Below are 21,227 nucleotides of genomic sequence, written 5' to 3'. Positions count from 1 at the left end.
CAGCTGAAGCATACAGATTTCTGAACATGGCACATAGAAGTCAGCAGGGTCACACAAAACACCCTTTCATTTGTCTGCTTCAGTGTCCTATTAACACTTGCTTTAGTAAACAAGTCAACAGGATTGCTTCTGGCAAAACTTGCAGCCTGTCACTGTAACTTTGTTGACAGATCCAAAATTATTTACCAGAATAACTTCTGGTAACAAAACGATGCTCCAATGCTTTCTCCTTCATCTTTCTTTTTTTATCCCAAACCACATGAATATTTGCCAAAATTCCCCATCTTCCACAGATGAACAGCAGCAACAGAAATTATCCACTGGATCTTCACGATGGAATTACAGTTCTGTTCGCATGTAGCCAAACTGTCTCCAGTGGGTGCTTTCTAGTACATTAACATATATTTAAGTGATTTCCAAATGTGGCCAAACATAAGCACAGTTTAGCACTTTGATATGATATCAACGACTCCTTAGGGTAAAATCATGAACCACTAACTTGAAAACTAAGGTACAAACCCAAGCCTCTTCTTCCCATGGGTCCCTTCCTGGTGGTTTCAGCTTTGGCACACAGTTCTGCCAGGGCCTAGCTCTTCCAGAGGAAAGATCTTGCAGAAGAACAGTGTAACAGTAGCCTGCAATGTGCTTTTTCTCTTGCATTCTCTTTTATTTCCCTCCTGCCTCAGGAATGACTGTGGTTCTCAGTATTTGGGGTCTTCACCATAACCCTGCTGTCTGGAAAAGCCCAAAGGTAGGACTCTTCCACAGACATAATTAAAAAAAAGTAATACTGTGCAATTCGTGTGTGGGCAGCTAAGCATGCAAGTGGCTCTACACTTATAACAAATGACATAAAGCAAACAAAAATAAGCATGAAAACCAAAAACACTTGCCCACTAGTGGAAACTTGTCCTCTTCCCCATTCCTAATTTGTCTTGATTTGAATGACCAGATTGTCATAATGCCTCCCAATCCTGCTTTGAATTGTCACAGTCTCTACTTCAGTCACTTAGCCTGTCAAACTGTGCCAACCTCTCACCTAGATATCTGCAAGCCTGTAGACAGACAATATTTCAGGCAAATCTGCCTCATTTTTGCTGAGTGGAAGAATCAAGATCTTAGCGTGAAATCAAAGGCACAATCAAGTTAGGCAATATGAGTGCTTTGTAAAGGAACAACTTGTGGGGGGAGTTGGGAGAAGCAAATCAGAACAGATACGTGCCTAAAGTTCTTATGTCTTCTAGGCTTGATTTGATCCAACAGGGAAGGTTACAGAAACTGGAGAGAGAGCTTCAGGAGAAAAGACCATCAGACAGGTGCTGTGGTAAAGATGCAGCCAACCTGAGACAGCTGATAGGGAAGACCCAAGGAATAAGTACCCCAAATTATTTCTCCTCCCACTCTCCAGGTCCCCCAGTCAGTGGCTTTTCCAAACCCAATGGGAAACCATGTAGGTCAGTTTCCTGGAGCCCAGAAAAAGCAGAGAAAGAAAAAGGAGGATCTGGATAGGCAAAAAGATGTATAGCAACTCTGAGTCCTTTCATTCAGTGTTCTTGAAACTCAAACATAAGTACCAGTACCTTCTCTTATGTAGGCAACTAGGGTTTAAGACCTGTTAGATGGAATAGGAAACTGGACCACTATATCTCATTTGGGCTTGACTTCTCAGTGGGTGCATGCTTAATACTACTTGCCACTATATTTTTGCTTTTGCCTTACTTAGTCTGGCCAGAAAACAAGTCAATTGGAAACTAGATAAGTCTTCAGGTCCAGTGGTACATTGTCCAGTGAAGCAGCCATTAGCCACATGTAGCTACAGAGTACCTGAAATGAGACTAGTTGAAGTTTAGATGTGGATTTTGAAGGCATAGTACCCAAAAAAGTGAAATATTTCCTTAATAATTATTTGTATTGACTACTAGTTAAAACAATAGGTTTTTGTTAAATAATGTTATTAAATGTGATTTCATGTTTTTCAAAAGCAGTTACCAGAACATTTTAAATTACATATGTGGTTCACATGTTTCTACTGATCAGCGCTAAGAAGTTCTGTGTTAATGTTGTCTTGAAGGTGATGCTGATGTCTTCTGATTTCAGGTCTTTGACCCCTTGAGATTCACTCAGGAGAATTCTGATCAAAGACACCCCTATGCCTTCTTACCATTCTCAGCAGGACCAAGGTGAGGACAATTTGGAGTTGCTAAAACTGCACAGAAATGTTTAGTTAGGAACAGCTCATTCCCACTAGCCTTTTGGAGCCATAAATTCTTCCACAGAACCCCTGTCTTCTCATGAGGCACATGCCTCCTGGTGCCTGTTTGAGCCCCTAAAAGTCAGTTTCACAAAGGACAGCATTCTCTATCGCATCTATGTAGCCATGCCTCAGAAAGTGACCCCACACCGTAGGTCTTGCCCATGGCTCAGTGCAGTCTGCCTCCACGCAGGAGAAGCAGTTCTCTAAATGACTCCGGCCATCAGAGCATCACGTTGGACTCTCCCAATCTATATTCTTACAGGGAACCATGTAAGGCCAAGTCCAAACATTTCTATGACATTCAGTGTGAAATTGTTGCTGTTCTGTGAGCTTCAGACTTTTTCTTCTAGAAACTTATTAAAGAGTCAGCAGGAACACTATTTCTTGAAGCCACACTCTCCTTCTTGCCTCCATGTCTGCAGGAACTGCATTGGGCAGCACTTTGCCATGCTCGAGTTGAAGGTGGCCATTGCCTTGATTCTGCTCCGTTTCAAGGTGACCCCAGACCTCACCAGGCCTCTCTCCTTCTCCAACCACATCATCCTCAAACCCAAGCATGGAATCCATTTGCACTTGAAGAAACTCCTGGAATGCTAGATGCCAGGGTACAGTGACTACACATTTTTAGTCTTTAAGTTTACAGCTAATAATCCAAGCAAGTGGAAAGGAGTCATAGTGCAGTGGAAGGGTCAGAGGTAGCTGGGTTGGCACCATCTGCAAAGCTGCACAAACACATTCCCAGTGTGACACCTAGATCTGTTTTTCTATGACTTTGAGAGATTTTCAAATTTTTTCTATTTGATTCTATCATTAATATTGTACACCAAGAGCTTTGCTAAGTGATGTCCATATATTTTCTGTTGTTTTTTAAAATAATTATTAGGGTCACACAACTAATAGGGAAATGTACATGTGCTCACTGTACAAAATTTTCAACACCAGAAAAACATGTAGAATACAAATGAAAACTCCCACTTTCTCTAGACCATGCCTGATGCCCTGACCAGTCCTACAGCCTTTCCTAAAAACAGAACAATTTGGTGTCCATTCTTTAGGCTTCTTGCCACATGCTCCATATTCTTATGGATGGGATCATATCTATATTATCCTTGATTTTTCACTTGATAAAAATCTACCTTATTTCTTATCATGGATTTGTAGTTTACCTCAATATGTTGTCCTATAATTTATTTATCAATCTTTCTGATTGGATGTTTAAATTATTTATATTTTTTAAATGTGGTTGTTAGCCATTTACATTTATCTTTTATTTTCTTTTTATGTTTTGTCTATACATCATCTATGTTTTCTTATGGTATTATGTTTTCTTATTTATTTTTATTTTTAATACTTGTGGCAGTATTGGGGTTTGGATCAGGATCTCACACTTAGTAGGCAGGTGCTCTACCATGTGAGCTATGCCCCCAACTCTTTTTGCTTTAAGCATTTTTCAGAAAGGTCTCATGCTTTTGCCCAGAGCCAACATCAGACAGTAATCTTCCTACCTATGGCCTCCCATAGATGTGTTCCACCATGCTTGGCTTATTTGTTGAAATGGGGTTCTCACTAACTTTTTTGCCCTGAGCTGGCCTCAAAATGTGATCCACCTGATCTCCACTTCCCAATTAGCTGGGATTACACCTGTGAGCCACTGTGCCTAACTCATATGTTCTTTATATATTGTGGATAATAATCCTTGATTATAGCTTTTCTTTTGCTTTTTCAGATTTTTTTACTTTAAACTGTATTTCTGGTGCCTTTTACCATATGGAACTTTTTAATTTTCATGAAGTAAGATATATACACACTTTTCCTTATAGCTTTTGGGTTTTGAGTCTTGGATAAGAAAATCTTCATTTGGAATATTACAAAAAAAATTCTACATACTTTTCTAATGCCAACTATTCTTGTGAAGCTAAAATTGGATTTGTCTTGCCTTCATGCTAGGTATCAAACTCAGGGCCTTGCACATGCTGGGCAAGTGCTCTACCACTGAACTATATCCCAGTCCCTGAATGAGAATTTCTTACAGTTTCCAGATTCATGACTCATTGAAACCTAACTAGAAATTTAGATTTGTTTCTAAGTGCAGAGATGGAGGGGGGCTTTGAAGAACTTTAACCAGAGGTAGAACTTGGGGTGAGTTGCATTTTTAAGAAAGCTTTGCATCTGTTTCATGGAGAAGGAATTGATTAGAGAGCAGCAAGAGTGGAAGAGGAAGAAAGGGGCATGGCTAGGAAGCTTTACAGTAGTACAGATAAGGATGATGATGCTTGCCATGATGGTGGCAACAGAGTTGAAGGGAAATGGGTATGACAAAGATTTTAATGTCAGCTGGTAGAGTAGATAGACTGGAAGCACAGCATGAGGGAAAGAAGAGAATACAAGATTTGTGAAGGCTATCCCATCCAATCACAAGGACACTTTTGATAATACTTGGGACCAGTCTGCTCTGCTCTCATGGGGCATCTATCTGTGCTTTACCTTACTGGACATTTTAGTTTTTGGGGAGTTCAGTGGTAAAAGCTATGTGATCACTTCTAATAAAGACAGAAGCTTAGTGTAAGGATGTAGGTGGTTTGTGGGAGCAAGAATTCCCTTAACCAGATAGAAAAATCCATCCTGGGTTTAACAAAACCCAAATCCTGCCAATGGTGTTTGAAGGGATAAAGAAGACTTAACCCTCAAAGGTAGTGGTACTGCATGCCTCCTATAAAAACATCTAGCAGGTTCACACAACTGACATAGCTCCTTGCTTTCTTTTTGTTTCCTCTGTGTCCACATGCACAATTGTGGAAAGCCACCAAATACCTAAGAAGAGCTTCTTCTGCTCCACTGGTTTAATTGGTAACCTATGGCCAACAGGGCTGTATAGGAACTGAAGTGATTATAGTGGCTATATCCATGAGTGCTTAAGTTATTCTGGAACTTATAGCAGAGATCATATTTGTGATGGGTCTGGTTCCTGGTCCCCTTCTCCTATTGGCCTTAGTTGCTTTAAAGTAGCTGCTTTAGTTTCTCTGCGTTGAGGGCAACAAATGCTATCTGGTTTTTTAGGTGCCTTACCTATCCTCATACCTCCTTTCTGTGCTCTCGCCTTTATCATGTGCTCAAAGTCCAATCCCCTTGTTGTGTTTGCCCTTGATCTAATGTCCACATATGAGGGAGAACATATGATTTTTGGTCTTTTGGGCCAGGCTAACCTCACTCAGAATGATGTTCTCCAATTCCATCCATTTACCAGCGAATGATAACATTTCGTTCTTCTTCATGGCTGCATAAAATTCCATTGTGAATAAATACCACATTTTCTTAATCCACTCATCAGTAGTGGGGAATCTTGGCTGTTTCCATGACTTGGCTATTGTGAATAGTGCTGCAATAAACATGGGTATGCAAGTGCCTCTGGAGTAACCTGTGTCACATTCTTTTGGGTATATCCCCAAGAGTGGTATTGCTGGATCATATGGTAGATCAATGTTTAGCTTTTTAAGTAGCCTCCAAATTTTTTTCCAGAGTGTTGTACTAGTTTAAATTCCTACCAGCAGTATAGAAGGGTTCCTTTTTCCCTGCATCCTCGCCAACACTTGTTGTTAGTGGTGTTGCTAATGATGGCTATTCTAACAGGGGTGAGGTGGAATCTTAGTGTGGTTTTAATTTGCATTTCCTTTATTGCTAGAGATGGTGAGCATTTTTTCATGTGTTTTTTGGCCATTTGAATTTCTTCTTTGTGATGGGTCTGGATATGTCCTTTATAAATTAACCTTGATGGCCTGCTGGCCATCAAGAATCAATTGTTCTTGATTACTGAATTCTTAAGTGCTATGAATGGTCAGCACTGTCTCAGATACCATTTCTATTTTAAAGGTCCCATCCAAGTCCACGCTTAGATGATAGGCTATTTGTAATGTGGATGATTCAACGTCCTTTCCACATCCTTTGTCTACTCCTACAGAAATAGAAGCTTTAGCTGAGTACGTGATTGCCAGCTACTGACCTCATTACCCAGACCCTCTTTCAGTGAGATGTACCTTGTGGCTAGATTTGGGCAGAGCTGTGTGCGATGATGTGTACAACTTCCAGCTAATATCTTCAAAAGGAAAAATGTATGCTCTTTCTTTCCTTTTTATCTCCTTCCTACTTGCTTGGAGTCAGATGTAGTAACAGTGGCTAGAGCTGCTAGATCAGATAATTAACAAAGCTGTGTGTTACACGCACAGGAAATCAATGTGTGTCAATGCCCTGTATAGCTATCCTTATCTCAACCAGCAAAAACCCTTGTTCCTTCCTATTACTGCTTATACTCTCTCTACAACAAAATTAGAAATAAGGGCAAAATAGTTTCTGCTGGGTATTGAGGGGGTGAGGGGGAGAGGGAGGGGGCAGAGTGGGTGGTAAGGGAGGGGGTGGGGGTAGGGGGGAGAAATGACCCAAGCCTTGTATGCACATATGAATAATAAAATTTTAAAAAAAAAGCTGTGTGTTAAAAATGGCAGATAGAAGGAACCCAGTGTCTGGATAACTTTGGACAGCAAACCATCCTACTATTTCCGGGCCACTCTCTGAGAGAGAAATAAATTTTTATCTTATTTAAACTCCTGTCTTTGGGGACTTTTAGTTATAGTAGGTCATTGTTAATATAACGAGAGCTTTCTTTTATTTCATATGTGTTCAGATAATCAAGATCATTTGGCATGGATAGAAGACCTCTACTGTTTGTTTCAAGGTTATTTAAATTATTCAACTGTTTGTTATAATTTTGTTTCTAAGAGGCATGCAGGAAAGGGGTGGTTTCCATTACCAAATATCCAGTTTCAAGCCAGGAATGGACCAGGTGGACAAGTATCTTGAAGAAGCCACAAAGGCCTAAATAAACATGACTCACTCTTTCTCAATCCCTCAGCTGGGAGATGGCACACAGGCGAAAACGATGCTCAGTTTTTTAAATACTAATCTTAGTTTTTCAATAAGGAATAATATGCCTAACCAAGTTGCAAATTATATCAGATGTCATCTTTTATTCTTTGCCTTGTCTGAATCACAGACCTTTTTACAAATCTAAAGAAAATCATGATCTTCCCCAGAAACTTATACATACTCAAGCATGAAGGTTTGTTTATGATTTTACAGTATCAGTCAGCCCATGTGCCCATGCCAAAACCTCTCTGAGAGCCCTTCTTCTGCCTTCCTGTCTTTAAGAACCTTGAAAAATGGCTGTGACTATCAAGGGAACCCATTGGTTTAGGGGGAAAATCATTCCATCCTTAGGCAGCTATCAGTCTCAAAAGTTCTTCAGCATACTGAGCCAGAACTTCACTCATTGATACAACTCAGAAATTTTATATGTATAGTTCTCAGAGTCCTTTTATCATGATGATGTAATTGGACAGAATACAATGTGAGCATCCCCCTTTCTGAGTGGAGCGATACAGTGTCACTGGCAATCTTTTCTAAAATGTTTAATAAAGGCATTGACTTTTTCCTTACTTCCTCCTCCTACTCTCACCCATTGTTCTACAAATTACTGTGCTGGCCACGAGTGTTGTCTAAAGTCTTCTACCTGAAAAATGTTCTGAGATGCACATCCTCTGCCAAAACAGATTCTACTAAAGCACCACGTGCTCTTCTCTTTCTGACTTTACATCTATGACATTTGTTCATGCAGCTCTCTATCTACCTAACTAAATCTAATTATAAGTTGTCCTTAACTGTAGTCACAGATTGATTCTATGTATACCCTATGCACCTATGCCTAGCAGAGTGCCTGGCACATGTTTGTATAATGAATGCATTAGTGAATGAATGAATGAATGAACAAATGAATCATGACCACAAGTTATTTTCTACTCTCAGTCATTGCATTGACTTCCTAGCAAAGAACAATTATTCATATTCTGAGAAAATAGATGTTCCAGCTCTAGTTCACAGACCCCTTATACCAGTCTTAACTAGTGAGAGATATACAGTTTGCCTAAGCACTTATTCTTCACTTTTCAGTATTTATTGAACACCCCCTGTATGCCAGGCACTCTTCTTACCACTGGGAATATAGCAATGAGTAGACAAAAACCATGAACTCTTAGAGCTTATACCATAGAGAAGACACAAGTAAAGAAAAGTAAATGAATAAGGCAGATATGGTGACATACACCTGTAGTTCCAGCTACTTGAGAGGTTAAGGTAGTAGGATCACTTAAGTCTAGGAATTCAAGGCCAGCCTGGACAACATCAGACACTGTCTCAAAAAAAGTGAATGAGTAAATCAATAGCTTATTGAGTTTGGGCTAGCTGTTGTAACCAATAAAAATCAAAACTGTAGTAGCTTAACCCAACATAGTAAAAGAAGTGTATTTTCACTCATGTAACAGCCCAATATGGGTTTCCTGGTGGGCTGGCAGACTCCTGCATGGAGATTTCAGGAGCCAGGTTCCTTTCACCTTGTGGTCTGCTATCCAGATGCTCTTGCTATTGGGCCAACAGATATCAGTAAACTTTATTTGTGCAACCAAGCTTCTTACCCTAGATTTTCTCTCCTTTTCTTAGTCTGTTTTCTGTTAGTATAACTGAATATCACAGTCTGGGTAATTTATAAAGAAAAGAACTTTTTTCTTATAGTTTTGGAGGCTGGGATGTCTAAGATGAAGGGACAGCATCTGATAAGGATCACTTAGAGGAAGATCATCTACCCTGGTTTTTAAGAGGTTCAGAGGCCAACTGGATAAAATGATTCACATGTGAAATGACTAGCTAATGAAACATGGTAATGGAAGCAGGAAGCCAGCCTGAAGCTGTCCAGCATCTCTGCCTTTGATGGGGTCTGGCTCCCAGGGACAGAGAGAAAGTAGGTGAGCCAGATAATTCGGGCATGCTAAGCGTTTTTGGTGTGGAAGGGAAGAAGAGAATGGTGAGTGGGAAGGTAACTAAATATGAAAAGCTAGACACCTCAGAGGGGAACAGCAAGGCCAAAATTAATGTGGGGCAACCTGGGGAAAAGTAACATGCTGTGTTTAAGAGACCTCCCGAGTCTCCAAGAAGACATCTGAGGGGCCATTACCACCATATGGCACCGGATGTGAGCCTTCATTTCTCTGTATCCTTGACAACTATTATTAATTTTTTTTTCTTTTGCAGTATTGGGGATCAAACCCAGGGCCAGTGCATGCTAGACTTATTCATTTAATCTCTTCTCATCTACCATAGCTCCATTCCCTCCTGATTCTTTCATGATAATAGCCCATTCGCATGCACTACTCATTTATTCTTCATTTCCCTCATAAATAATGTTCCTCAGGATAATGGCTTTAGTCTTCTCTCATTTTTGCAATATTCTTGGCCAATCCTCAGCCTTTTCCCTAGCATCAACAGATAATTAATTCATTGATATCTAGTACAACTACATATTCCAGTTTGCTGTAGGGCAAACTATGATTAATGGTACTCCCATTCACTGTCAAAAATGTGCCCATTTGGAATATAAATTATATGATCATTTTATTAATGTCTCTCAAATCTACATCTCTAATTGGACATGTCTCCTGAGTGTTAATTCTATATGCCTGTCTGGTCACTAGACATCTGGATTTGGATATGCTGAAGGCACCTTAAACTAAGCAACCAAAAATTAATCTTCACCCTACCTCTTTGCTCTTCCCTACCTTCTCAGCAAAACAAAGCAAACCTCTCTTAACTTTTTACTGATGCAACTATCCAGTTACTCGAGCCAAAAGAGCCATCACTTTCCCCATCATCACTCACCACAACTCAGTCAACAAGTTTACTCTAATTGTGCTCCCCTAAACTAAACGTTTTTTAACACTTTTATTATCAGTGCCATCATTCATTGATTTTTTTTTTACTGACTCCTTGGTATGAGAAAGAAATTGAGACATGAAAGATATTTAGTCATAGTTCTAGATTGAGAATTTTCAGGATAGTAAGGAAGAAAATGAATGCAATGACATTTGTAATATATTCTGAAAATTGCTGTTAGGAAGATTTTCCTAGAATGCAATGGGAGTTAAAGAAGTGACTGCTAAGTCAGCTATACAGAGATTGTCAAGGTAAACTGGATAGACAATAGGTGATGCTTATTTTTATAACCACTTACCACTAAACTGGCTCCTTCATGAACATGTCAAACAGGGCATTACTCTTCTTTTATTTTTGGCAGTACTAGGTTTCAACTCAGGACCTTATACTAACTAAGCAGCCACTCTACCAATGGAACCATCCCTCCAGCCCCTCAAACAGAAGCATTACTAAGAATTAAGGAAATAAATTGTGAAAGACCTCATGTGACTACTCATCAACATTCTTTTACTGATAAAAACACATGTAGAGGATGTGGGAGGGAAGGTTTTTGTTTAAATTTCCACTACCCATTGACTCAAATTAACCAGAGAACAACCCTCCACTCAATTTCCTGTAAGTACATGTGAAGTAGATAAATGCTAATATCCCTAAAAGTAAGTTTAAGCATCATCATGGAAATGTGTCCCCTTGAAACTATTGTTGAGCTGGTAATAAAGATTGCTATGTTGTATAATGAACACAATATAGAGAAGCAGAATTGCCAAAAGGATGATTGGGGAAGAAACTGAGAAATTTTTTCATCTATAGGATTCATAGGAGTAAAGTAGAATAACATATACTATGTAGAGACTTGGAGTTTTAGTACAAGTATTTTTAAAGTTTTCATTATAGGCAGTCATTGCTGTGTACAATAAACTGAGTTTTGATTATGCTGTTCAATTTCTTGCTTCCTACTTTTAGTACTTGTGAAGCCCTCAGGGATTACACAGAACATCAACCAAAGATTATCAAAAGCCCTTAAGAAATTTTTCCCTCCTAGACAGTAGAAAGCAGACAGATGCTATAAATAACTGGAAATTTTCTGTGAGGGCAACAACAACTTTGGAAGATCCAATATTTACAATTAATACTTTATAACTAAAAGGGAATTGTACCATACCATTGGCAAGTGGTATTTATTCCTTGGGATGCAAGGATGGTCCAACATACAAAAAAATCAATCAATGTAACCCACGTTATCAGAAGCCTACATGATCATCTCAATTAATGTAGAAAAATCATTTGACAAAATACAACACCCTTTCATGGTAAAATAAAAAAACTTAAACACTCCATAAACTAAGAATAGAAGGAAACTATCACAACATAATGAAAGCCATATATGAAAAACTCACACTGGCCATCATATTCAAAAGCGAAATGGTGCTTGGAAAACTGGATGCTCACACCCGGGCACTGGTGACTCATACCTGTAATCCCAGCTATTCAGGAGGCAGAGATCAGGAGGATCTTGGCTCAAGGCCAGCCCAGGCAAATAGTTTGAGAGACCTTATTTCTAAAAAAACCCTTCACAAAAAAGGGCTGGTGGAGTGGCTCAAGGTGTAGGCTCTGAATTCAAACCCCAGTACCGCAAAAAAACAAAAACAAAACTGGATGCTCATATGCAAAGGACTGAAGAGTGACCCTTATTTAATACCATATATAACATTGACTCAAAATAGATCAAAGACCTAAACATAAGAACTAAAAATAATAAGTAATGTTACTCTTAGAAATAACTCATAGGGTAAAATCTTTGCATTGTTGGTTTGACAATGATTTCTTAGATGTGACAGCAAAGGCACAGGCAAAAAAAAACCAGACAAATTGGACTTCACATTTTTTTTTAATTTTGCACATTAAGAGACACTATCATCAGAGTAAAAAGGCAATCTGAAGAAGGGAGAAAATATTTGCAGAGTATATATATGATAAGGGATTTCTACCCAGAATCTAGAGAATACTCCTAAAACTTAACAATAGAAAGAAACAGCCAAATTCAATAATGGACAAAAGGTTTCATCAGACATTCATTCAAGACATACAAATGACCAAGAGAGAAGAAGCTCAACATCCCTCATCATCAGGGAATGGAGATCTAAGCTACAGTGGCATGCCATGCTTTATCCCTTAAGGTGAACATTATTGAAAAACAAAGTAAACAGTGCCAGCAAGGAGGTGTAGAAATTGGAACCGCACTCATTACTGGTGGAAATGTAAAAGAGCACAGCAACTGTGGAAATGGTCTGGTGGTTCCTCAAAAAATAAAAATAGAATTGTCATGTGATTTACCAATTCCACTTCTGCACATGTAACAAAAAAGGATTGAAAGAGTGATCTCTTAAGAACTATTTGCTCACCCAGATTCTTAGCAGCATTTTTCACAACAGCCAAGAGGTGGAAGCAACCCATCCACTGGCCAAATGGATAAACAAATGATGACATATACATCCAGTATAATATCATTCAGTCTTAAAAAGGAAGGAAATCCTGTTACATGCTATAATATGGATGAATCTCAAAGACATCATGCTAACTGAAATAAGCCACCCACCAAAAAACAAATACTGTATGGCTCCACTTATTCAAGGTATCTAAAAGTGTCACTTTAGCTCTGATGTCATCCAATAACTCATAACCTCAATTTTCAGGGGTAAAAACATCAAACTCTAATAATGGACATTCTACAAGGTACAAGACCAGTACTCTTCAAAACTGTCAAAGTCATCAAAAACAAGAGAAGTCTGAGAAACTGCCATGGCCAAGAGGAGCCTAAGGAGTCATGACAGCTGAATGTGACATGGTATTCTGAATGAGGCCTTGGGACAGAGAATGGACATTAGGCAAAGGCTAAGGAAATCTGACCAACTGCAGACTCTGTTAATAAGCACTGATATTGTTCACTAACTGTAACAAATGCACCATATTCGTGTAAGACGTCAATAATGGAAAACTGGATGCAGAATGTATGGGAACGCTGTACCATCTTCTCAGTTTTTCTGTAAATCTAAAACTTCTAAAAAGTAAAGTCTGTTTTAAAAACCTAAGGGATTTACAAAAAAGCTACTAAAACTAATAAATGACGAAGGTTGCAGGATAGAAGGCTGTGAAATAAGGAATTAACTAAGGGACTGGGCAGTGGCTTACAACTGTAATCTCAGCTCCTTGGGAGGCAAAGATTGGGAGGATCATGGTTCCTCATGCCCAGACAAAAAGTTAGTGGGAACTAACTTTCTTACTTACATTTCAACAAGTAAGCAAGGCATAGTGGTTCACACCTGTAATTCCAGCTACATGCATGGGAGCATAGGTAGAAGGATCGCAGTCAGAGGCCAGCTCAGGAAAAAAGCATGAGTCCCCATTTGAAAAATTACTAAAGCAAAAAAGAGGGGGGAGCTGGAGGAATGGCTGAAGTGGGCTTAAGTGGCTGGGCCCTGAGTTCAAATTCCATAGCCACAAAAAAAAAAGTTAACTCAGCAAGATTGAGATGTTCAAACCCTGCACATTCAAAAAAGCAAAACAAAACTGTCTTTTGACCAGCTCCTGGGTACACCTCTAAGCCCATGAAATATCCTGCCTGATAAGAATGTCTTTGAGTACCAAGGGGCTTGGGTCACACCAGATACTTTATGCTAACAATGTGACTGTGATGGAGGCCGTGGACCATGGTGTTGGTTTGATATTTGGAGGGACTGAGTAACTAAAGTCCCTTCTAAAGACTCTCTGTGCTGATGTGACTGACACTAAACCTGTGTGAGCATCCCTGATTGGTTGCTTCCTGTGTGTGGTCACACATCATCTGGGTGTGTTATTCGTATAACACACCCAGATGTGTGCTATTCGTATAACTGTGATAACCTGTGTGCTATTCGTATAACTCTTCTGGGAGAAGACAACTGGAGTCACACTGTGGGTCTGTCCTGAGCCCCACCTTAGATGCCTTTTTCCCCTTGCTAACTGTAATCTGTGTCCTTTCCAGGTGATAAATTATAGCCATGAGTATAACAGGTCTTGTGAATTCTGTGAGTACTTCCAGTGAGTCATCAAACTCAAGGGTGATATTGAGGATGCCCAAGACAAAGGTCACTATACAAAATTCAATTGTATTTGCATATACAGATGGCCTTTCCAGCATGGGAGCCCCCTGGCTTAGCCGACCCAGCTAGATTGCAGACTGTCTAGACCCTCCTCTAGGTTAAAAAAAAGAAAAGGTTCCTTAAGAAGAGATACAACTAATTTTAATACTCTCCCTCAGGCCATGTAACAGGGATGAGCATAGGGTGGGCAGTGGCTGACAGACAGTGGGGAATGGGCAGTGGCTGGCAGTCAGGTGCTGTGCACCGTGGCCCTGGGTCCACAGCATGTCATGTCTTATGCTAGAGCTTTACACTGGACTGTCACCATAAATATGAAGTGCATCCTCATTTTATTTCTTTACATCCTCATTTTATTGTCCACTTAGGGATAAGAAAATTGAGATTCAGAAAGGCTAAGTGATTTGCTCAAGTTCATGCAACTTATGCAAGTGGCTGAACTGGGACTAACACACACCCATTCATTCGACGAACCTTGAGCACTTGCTCTGTGTGGGCACTGTGCAGGATGTCCTGGGAATGCCCTGCTCTCTAGGAGCTCACACCCCATCTGATGGAGTGGGGTGCAAAGAAGTGTCAGAGGGTCATCTTGAAGGATGTGAGAGCTGTGGAAGGAAAAACAGGCCCCCTGAACATGAGAAACACAGGTACTGAGGTGTAAAACACCATGGTAGGGGAGTGGGAGAGGCAGAGCTTCAACAGTGGCAAGGAAAGGGAGAACAGCCGCTGAGGGGGCCTCATAGTGTGAAGCCGTCTAGTGGTGTCTGCAAGTATTGTAGCAAGACTGGGACTGTAAAATTAGGATCTCTCTGGCTAACATTCACCAAGCATTTACCTTCCATCAATTTATTAACTTGCTTACTCTTTGCCACAACCTCATCCAGTGGACATCATTTCATACATAATTTTCCTATTCTGGTGTTCAGGTACTTTTGGTAATAATTTGCCCAACATCATGCTAATATAAAATTGGCAGATGATTCAACACTGAGTACCATCAAAAAAAAAAAAAAAAAAATTGGCAGGTGAGATTTGACCAGAGAAGTTTGGCTTCAAGCCCATGCACCTGCCTCAAGTTTCTTAGAGTGGCCCTGCAATCCTGGCTGGGGCTGCATTTTGGAAAGGTCTGTCCAGCTGCAGCCCGACAGAAGGCTTGAGGATGCAAAAGTGAAAACGAGGTGCAGGAGGAAGAGGTGCTGCAAACATCTAGACAGGTCACTCTGGGAAGCAGAGGCATGGGCAGGGTGGGAGGAGGAAGATTTGTCGGAAAGCAAAGTGTTGTGGGGCTGACGTGGGGCACTCAGGGTGACCCCCTCTCTCTGTTCTCAGTGAGTAGGTGTGCCACTTGTAGGACCTAGGGACTCAAGTTGAGGGAAGATCAAGAATTCTCCTTTAATCCCAGTGTGGCAGCACACATCTGTAATTCCATCTCTTGAAGCGGGGAGGGCTGAGGCAGGAGGAAGGTGAGTTTGAGGCCAGCCTGGACTACATAGTGAGACCCTGTCTCAAAAATAAATAAATATGCCTGGCGCCAGTGGCTCATACCTGTAATGCTAGCAATTCAGGAGGCAGAGATAAAAGGAGGATCATGGTTCGAAGCCAGCTTGGGCAAACAAATAGTTCACAAGACCCTTTCTCAAAAAAATACCACCCACAAAAAAGGGCTGGTGGAGTAGCTCAAGGTGTAGGCCCTGAGTTCAAACCCCAGTACTGCAAAAAATAAATAAATATCATTTCAGACCCGCAGTGCCTGTGGAGTTGGGCAGGAGAGAATGAGGCTGGAAGTGCTGCTTTGAAGTTGGTATCTCATGTAAGTGAGTGAAGTGGATAAACTCCCGTGGCAAGTGTTCAGCAAATATCTCCTGGGGATTCCTCTCTCCCAGACCTGTGCTGAACACTTGGACGTGACGATGAACAAGTACATGTGGTCTCTGTCTCTCTGAATCCCGAATTCACTGTCTTGGCCCAAGAAAGCAGCATCATGAGCAGGGCAAGCCCATAGACCTGGAGGAGCCGGAGGAGCCATGGACAAGTGATTGGGAATAGCTTCCCACAAAAATGCCTAAAATCCTATTACCCTGAGCACGCGTGAACCCGATACACCATCCTGTCTCACAAAAAGCAGTGGGATGAGAGTGTCCTTGGTGATGTGTTGCTGTGGAAATAAGGCTACAGACGTTGAGGGGCGAGTGAAGGGATGCAGGTGGACACTACAGATGTTGACTGCTCCTCTTAAACACTTAAAATACCCCCTCTACTTTCCCAGATGTATCTTCCCAAAGGGACTGTATGCTCTGCCATGGCAAACACCACTTCCTTCTGTAGCTCCCCATTGCACACACGCACCCTACAGAGAGTCCTGTGCTGGAGTAGAATTAGCAATGGCTTTAACGACAAAAGACCAGGGTTCGAGTCACTCACTGCCTGGGGAACCTTGGCCAAGTACCTCCCTCTCTCTGAGTCTGTAGTTTCTGCTCTAAAAAGTGAGCCCAGTTATAACCACCTAGTAGGATCACTGTGAGGATCCAATCAGAAAGCATTGAACATACCATATAGAGGTTCTCACCTTCCAAATTAAAAAAGAAAATTTAAAAACCCTACCACCACCACGACCATCACTGTGTTTGGATTTGAGGACAGTCCTTTCCCATCCTCCAGTTCCAGTTCACCAGCCCAGGGGACTGGACCATCCTTCCTCTACCAGCCTCTCTCTATCCTTTTCCCTCTCTCTATCCTTCCTCCTTGTTCTTTCCCCAGCTGTAGTCCTCACCACTCCCACTCCATTCCTCCAAGCCCACAGCTAGAACTGGCCAAGGGCTGGGTCATTTACTCCCAGAGTCATGGAACAGAACTGTACCAGCCTCAGCAATGTAGAATACATGGGCTACAGTGTGTTGATGCCTCCAGAGAGGGAGTAGCAGATAGGCCCTGCATGGCCTGTACCCATCAGCCATGTGGGGCCTCCAGCCTGCTTCTCACCCACCTCAGTCTGTGACTCTGAGCAGGTACTGTCCTTTCCTTCAGCTTGGCTTTCTCTGTGTAATGTCAGTAAATTAGGTTAAATGATTCTAAGGAACTGGCTATCTCTGACACACTGGTCTTACATCTAACTCAGTTCATTCTGTCATAATAATAACTATTAATTTAGAAATAGCTAACACTTACTGTGCGCTAGCTATGTGCTAGGCAGTATTCTGTGTTTTATGTGCATTGTTTCTTTTAATATTCACAACATCCCCTATTAGACCTCATTTATTGCCCCTCCCCCCCCCCCCATTTATGGTGCACTAGAACTACACTGCTAATGGAGTTGATTTGTCCATTGTCACACAGTAGGAAGCATCAGTGCTGTGCTGCATCCAGGCTGCTTGGTCCAGACCTGGACTCTTAACCATTCAGGAAGCATCAAAGTCTAAGTCACAATCTCTGGCTCAGACCACAACTGTGCTCTCAGCTGCCCTTCCAGTCCTTCCTTGCCTATGTCCCATAGGCTTCTAAACTTTGCATAGCCATAAATGCAGCCTCACCCCCCACACACACTCCTATTTGTCCCTGGCATCTGCCATCCTCAGTATCATTCTCTGGCCTCTACAGTGCCCTGGTGAGAGTTTGAAAAGGACGCCCCTCCCTTTAGGTAACACAGGTCTACACCAGGATGCAGGGCCTGGTTGGTGGAGGAAGCACGTTCCTCTTAGTGCAGTGCCCCAGCTCTCCGCCATCTTCCAACTTGCTCAGAAGAGATGTTGGAACTCATCCTCTCTCTCTCTCTCTCTCCCTCTCTCTCTCTCTCTCTCTCTCCCCCCCTCTCTCTCCCCCCCTCTCTCTCCCTCCTTCCCTCCCTCCCTCCCTCCATCCCTGTCTCTCTTTCTCTCCCTCTTTTTCATCAATCTCTTTCTATTTTGCTTCTCCGGGGAGCCAGGGTATTCATGGAACAAGTCACAGAAATGGTGTCATCCTTCACCCTCTAAAAAAAAGACCCAAAGCAGAAGCCACTGGGCCTCCAGACCATTTCTGAGAGAAGGGGGTGTGACACTGGGACCAGAATAGTTAAGCCTTCAAAAGCTGGACCCCACCAGTACATCATGGAGCTTGAGGTATTCACAGACTTGGCCACTGGGGCCGCAAAGAGAGGTTGTCAGAGGCCCAGATGCCCTTGCAACCCATGGAAGACTGAGTGAGTGTCAGCACAATGGAGGGGTTCCTAAGGCTGTGCCAGGGAAGGCCACTGTCCCAGCACTTAAGGGGAGGGAGGGCTCTCACCAGAAGCTCAAGTTTAAAGGCTCTGCTGAATCCACCCTTCTACATACTTTTTACAAAGTATGCAGCCACCAGGTGGCAGCCAAGGCCACAGGCAGACCCAGGGAAAGCAGCTCATAAAATTGAAGGCCAGATGATCAATGATGTCACTCACCCCAGGACCTTCAACCTGAGACAGAGTACGTGTTCATGCACATGTGCACACGCATGTGTGTGACTGCACCCACATGGTGTGGAGAGGAATGGACAGGCATACAGCTGGTCAAACTGCTACAGTTAAGTCCCATTCCTTTGTGTCTCTTCACCCTGTCCTAAGCCCCCCTTGCCCCTGTGCAGCCCTGTCTTAAGTGCTGGTGACACAGAGAAGGCTGTGGCCCCATTCCTGCCCTTGAAGGGCTCCTAGACCTGGAGCTAGAGCTGGGTGCAGACAAGTTACCAGCCAGCTCAGTGGAGCAGGTAGAGCCAGTGGGTCTGGTGCCAAGGGAGGGAAGCAGAGACTGGAGCTATCCAGAGGTGGTGTGCAGAAGGGGCATCAAGAGAAGTGGCTTCTATGCTGCTTGTGGCCTGGAACCTCTGAAACTGTGAGCCAAAACAAACCTTTCCTTCTTTTTTTGTTTTTATTATTCATATGTGCATACAAGGCTTGGGTCATTTCTCCCACCTGCCCCCACCCCCTCCCTTACCTTTCCTTTTTATAAGTTAATTTACCTCTGGTATTTTGTTATAGAAATGAAAAAGCTAACTTCATAAGTTATTTGCTTTCTGGCAAGTCTCAGGTACAAGGATAACACATATGTTGTCTTGGTTTCCTCGTGGAAGCCAGCACCAATTTTATTGGCAAGGACCTGAAAGTCTAAGGGGTCCCACAGGCAGACAGGAGCTAAGCTGAAATTTGAACCAGTCTATGATTCCCTAGTTCATGCTTTTGGCCAATGTTGGCCAGCAGCTGAAAAGTGGGAGGAAAGGTAAGCTGTGAAGTCCAGACCCCCAGCCAGGTCTGGGCTGGAAGCAGGTACTCGCACTCTGGCCCCAGAGCATGTTCTGGTGACTCCAGCCCTGTGACTTGCTTGTGAAGTTGGTCCAGGAGGACAGTCCGCCCACATCTCCTGGGTGAGGGATGAGCCTCTGCCCAGCAGGAGTCCTTATCTAACAATCCTTGAAGCACACAGTATTTCTACAGGTTACCCTGAGTGCAAAAGAAGCGACCTTGAAATTCGTCTCTTCCACTGGCACTGTCTCATAACAGGGGAGACTGGAGATTGAACTTCACAGCCTTTGCCGAAACCTACTCCAGAGGGAGAAGTTCCTATTCAGGTCTAACTGAAGTCAGCAGTGCTGCAATAGCCCTCTGCCTGAGCAGGGCCTGGGTGGAAGCGCTCCGTTCCTAAGTTTGGTGTAACCTGTAACATTTCTCTGTGGAATTCACCCGTTTGGGGTAAAAGAGGAGAAATAAAGATGCAAGCCCTGTTCTTGCAGGAAGAGCAAGAATGCTCTGAAGAGTAAGAACTCCTGGTCCCAGAGCAGATGAACTGGCGAAGGGATCAGCGAGAGATGATGGGGCACAAAGTGAGCCTCGGGTTAGTCATGGGACTTGCAGGCCAAGGGGTGACATCAGGGAAATGGGGGTGGGGAGAGCTGAAAAAAGGGCAACAGGGAGAACCTCCTGGAAATAGAAGAGATGCAAGAGGAGAGAGGTCGTTGGACACTGAGCTCTGGTGGAAGGAAAGCGAAGGGGGAGCCAGGACAGAGACAGAAGAAGAGAGATGAAAACACAGGCCAAGGGACTGAGAACCAGACGACAAAAGAAGACCAGGGGCGGGAGAGATCCTATGTGGGAAGAGAAGGATGGGCAGGGAGTAGGAAAGAGCCCGAGGCGCTCTGTGCGGGTTGGTCCCTTGCTGTCTCTCCAGGAGCTCCGAACCCCCTCCCCCAGGTCCAGGGGCGGGAAGCTCGCCTCCAGCCCCGCCCCACCCCGGAGGCTCCCCGCCCCAGGCCCTCAGAGACCGCCCCTGGGGACTGATTGTGCCGCCCAGTAAATGGTGGGGGGCCCAGCTGGTGCGTTATCAGCCTCCTCCAGGAGCCAGCCTGAGTCACTGAGCGGCTGCCAGTCTGAGATTAGGCCCCGGGAGGGTCATTAAGCAGCCGCCCTGGCCCCGGCCCAGCCTCCGTTGCCTCCCTGCTCTGGCCAGGCTGGCAGGTGGGAGGCTGCGATAAGGATTGGGGGTCTTGGCGGTTCCGGGGCCGGCAGCTCCATGCTCCCAGCCCCCCGGCCAGGGCTGGGAGCATGGGGTGGGGGTAAGAGGCTGTAAGGTCAATGCCAGTCTAGCCCCTACAGGAGCCCTCAGGGTTCCCAAATTGAGGAGAGGCTAAGGAAGCTCTCAGAGGCGCTCAAGATTCTGGCTTGCAGCTTCTGGAAACAACCAGGTGAGCCCAGGCAGAAGCAGGAGGCCCCTGCTGGCAACACCTCACAGGTAGCTCTGCCCTCAGCCTTGGCAGCTAAGAGGAACCAGGCTTGAACCCAGTTGCACCTGCCAGGGACAAATGGAGACAGAGAGGTGGGAGGGAATGTGGCCTCATACAAAGACAATCAGTCCAAGCAGCCAAAAGGAAGGAAAGCAGAAAACTGGAAAGGAAGAAGGGGTATTTGTGCCTTGGCAGAGGCCTGATCTCCAGGAACCTCTATCTCTTCTTCAGCGAGTAAGCGGACCTTACTGTCCTCCTCCAAGACATTAGTGAGAAGCTGGGCTGGCTGGTCACCTGGCTTTGCCTTC

The 21,227-nt window shown here is 43.2% G+C and overlaps 1 protein-coding gene across 1 annotated transcript in view; it reads left to right on the top strand.

The window, feature by feature from the left end:
* Positions 1-6,613, top strand: part of Cyp4x1 (cytochrome P450 family 4 subfamily X member 1) — a 31,319-nt gene extending 24,706 nt beyond the window's left edge. The window contains exons 10-12 of the mRNA XM_074080211.1: positions 687-751; positions 2,098-2,180; positions 2,677-6,613. Of these exons, the coding sequence (XP_073936312.1) occupies positions 687-751; positions 2,098-2,180; positions 2,677-2,851 (323 nt within the window). The 3' untranslated portion in view covers positions 2,852-6,613. The remainder of the gene's footprint in view (positions 1-686; positions 752-2,097; positions 2,181-2,676) is intronic.
* The last annotated feature ends 14,614 nt before the right edge of the window (positions 6,614-21,227 follow it).

Source organism: Castor canadensis, chromosome 7 (assembly GCF_047511655.1).
Source record: "Castor canadensis chromosome 7, mCasCan1.hap1v2, whole genome shotgun sequence".
NCBI classification, from domain to species: Eukaryota; Metazoa; Chordata; class Mammalia; order Rodentia; family Castoridae; genus Castor; species Castor canadensis.
This window is presented reverse-complemented; position numbering and strand designations above follow the sequence as displayed.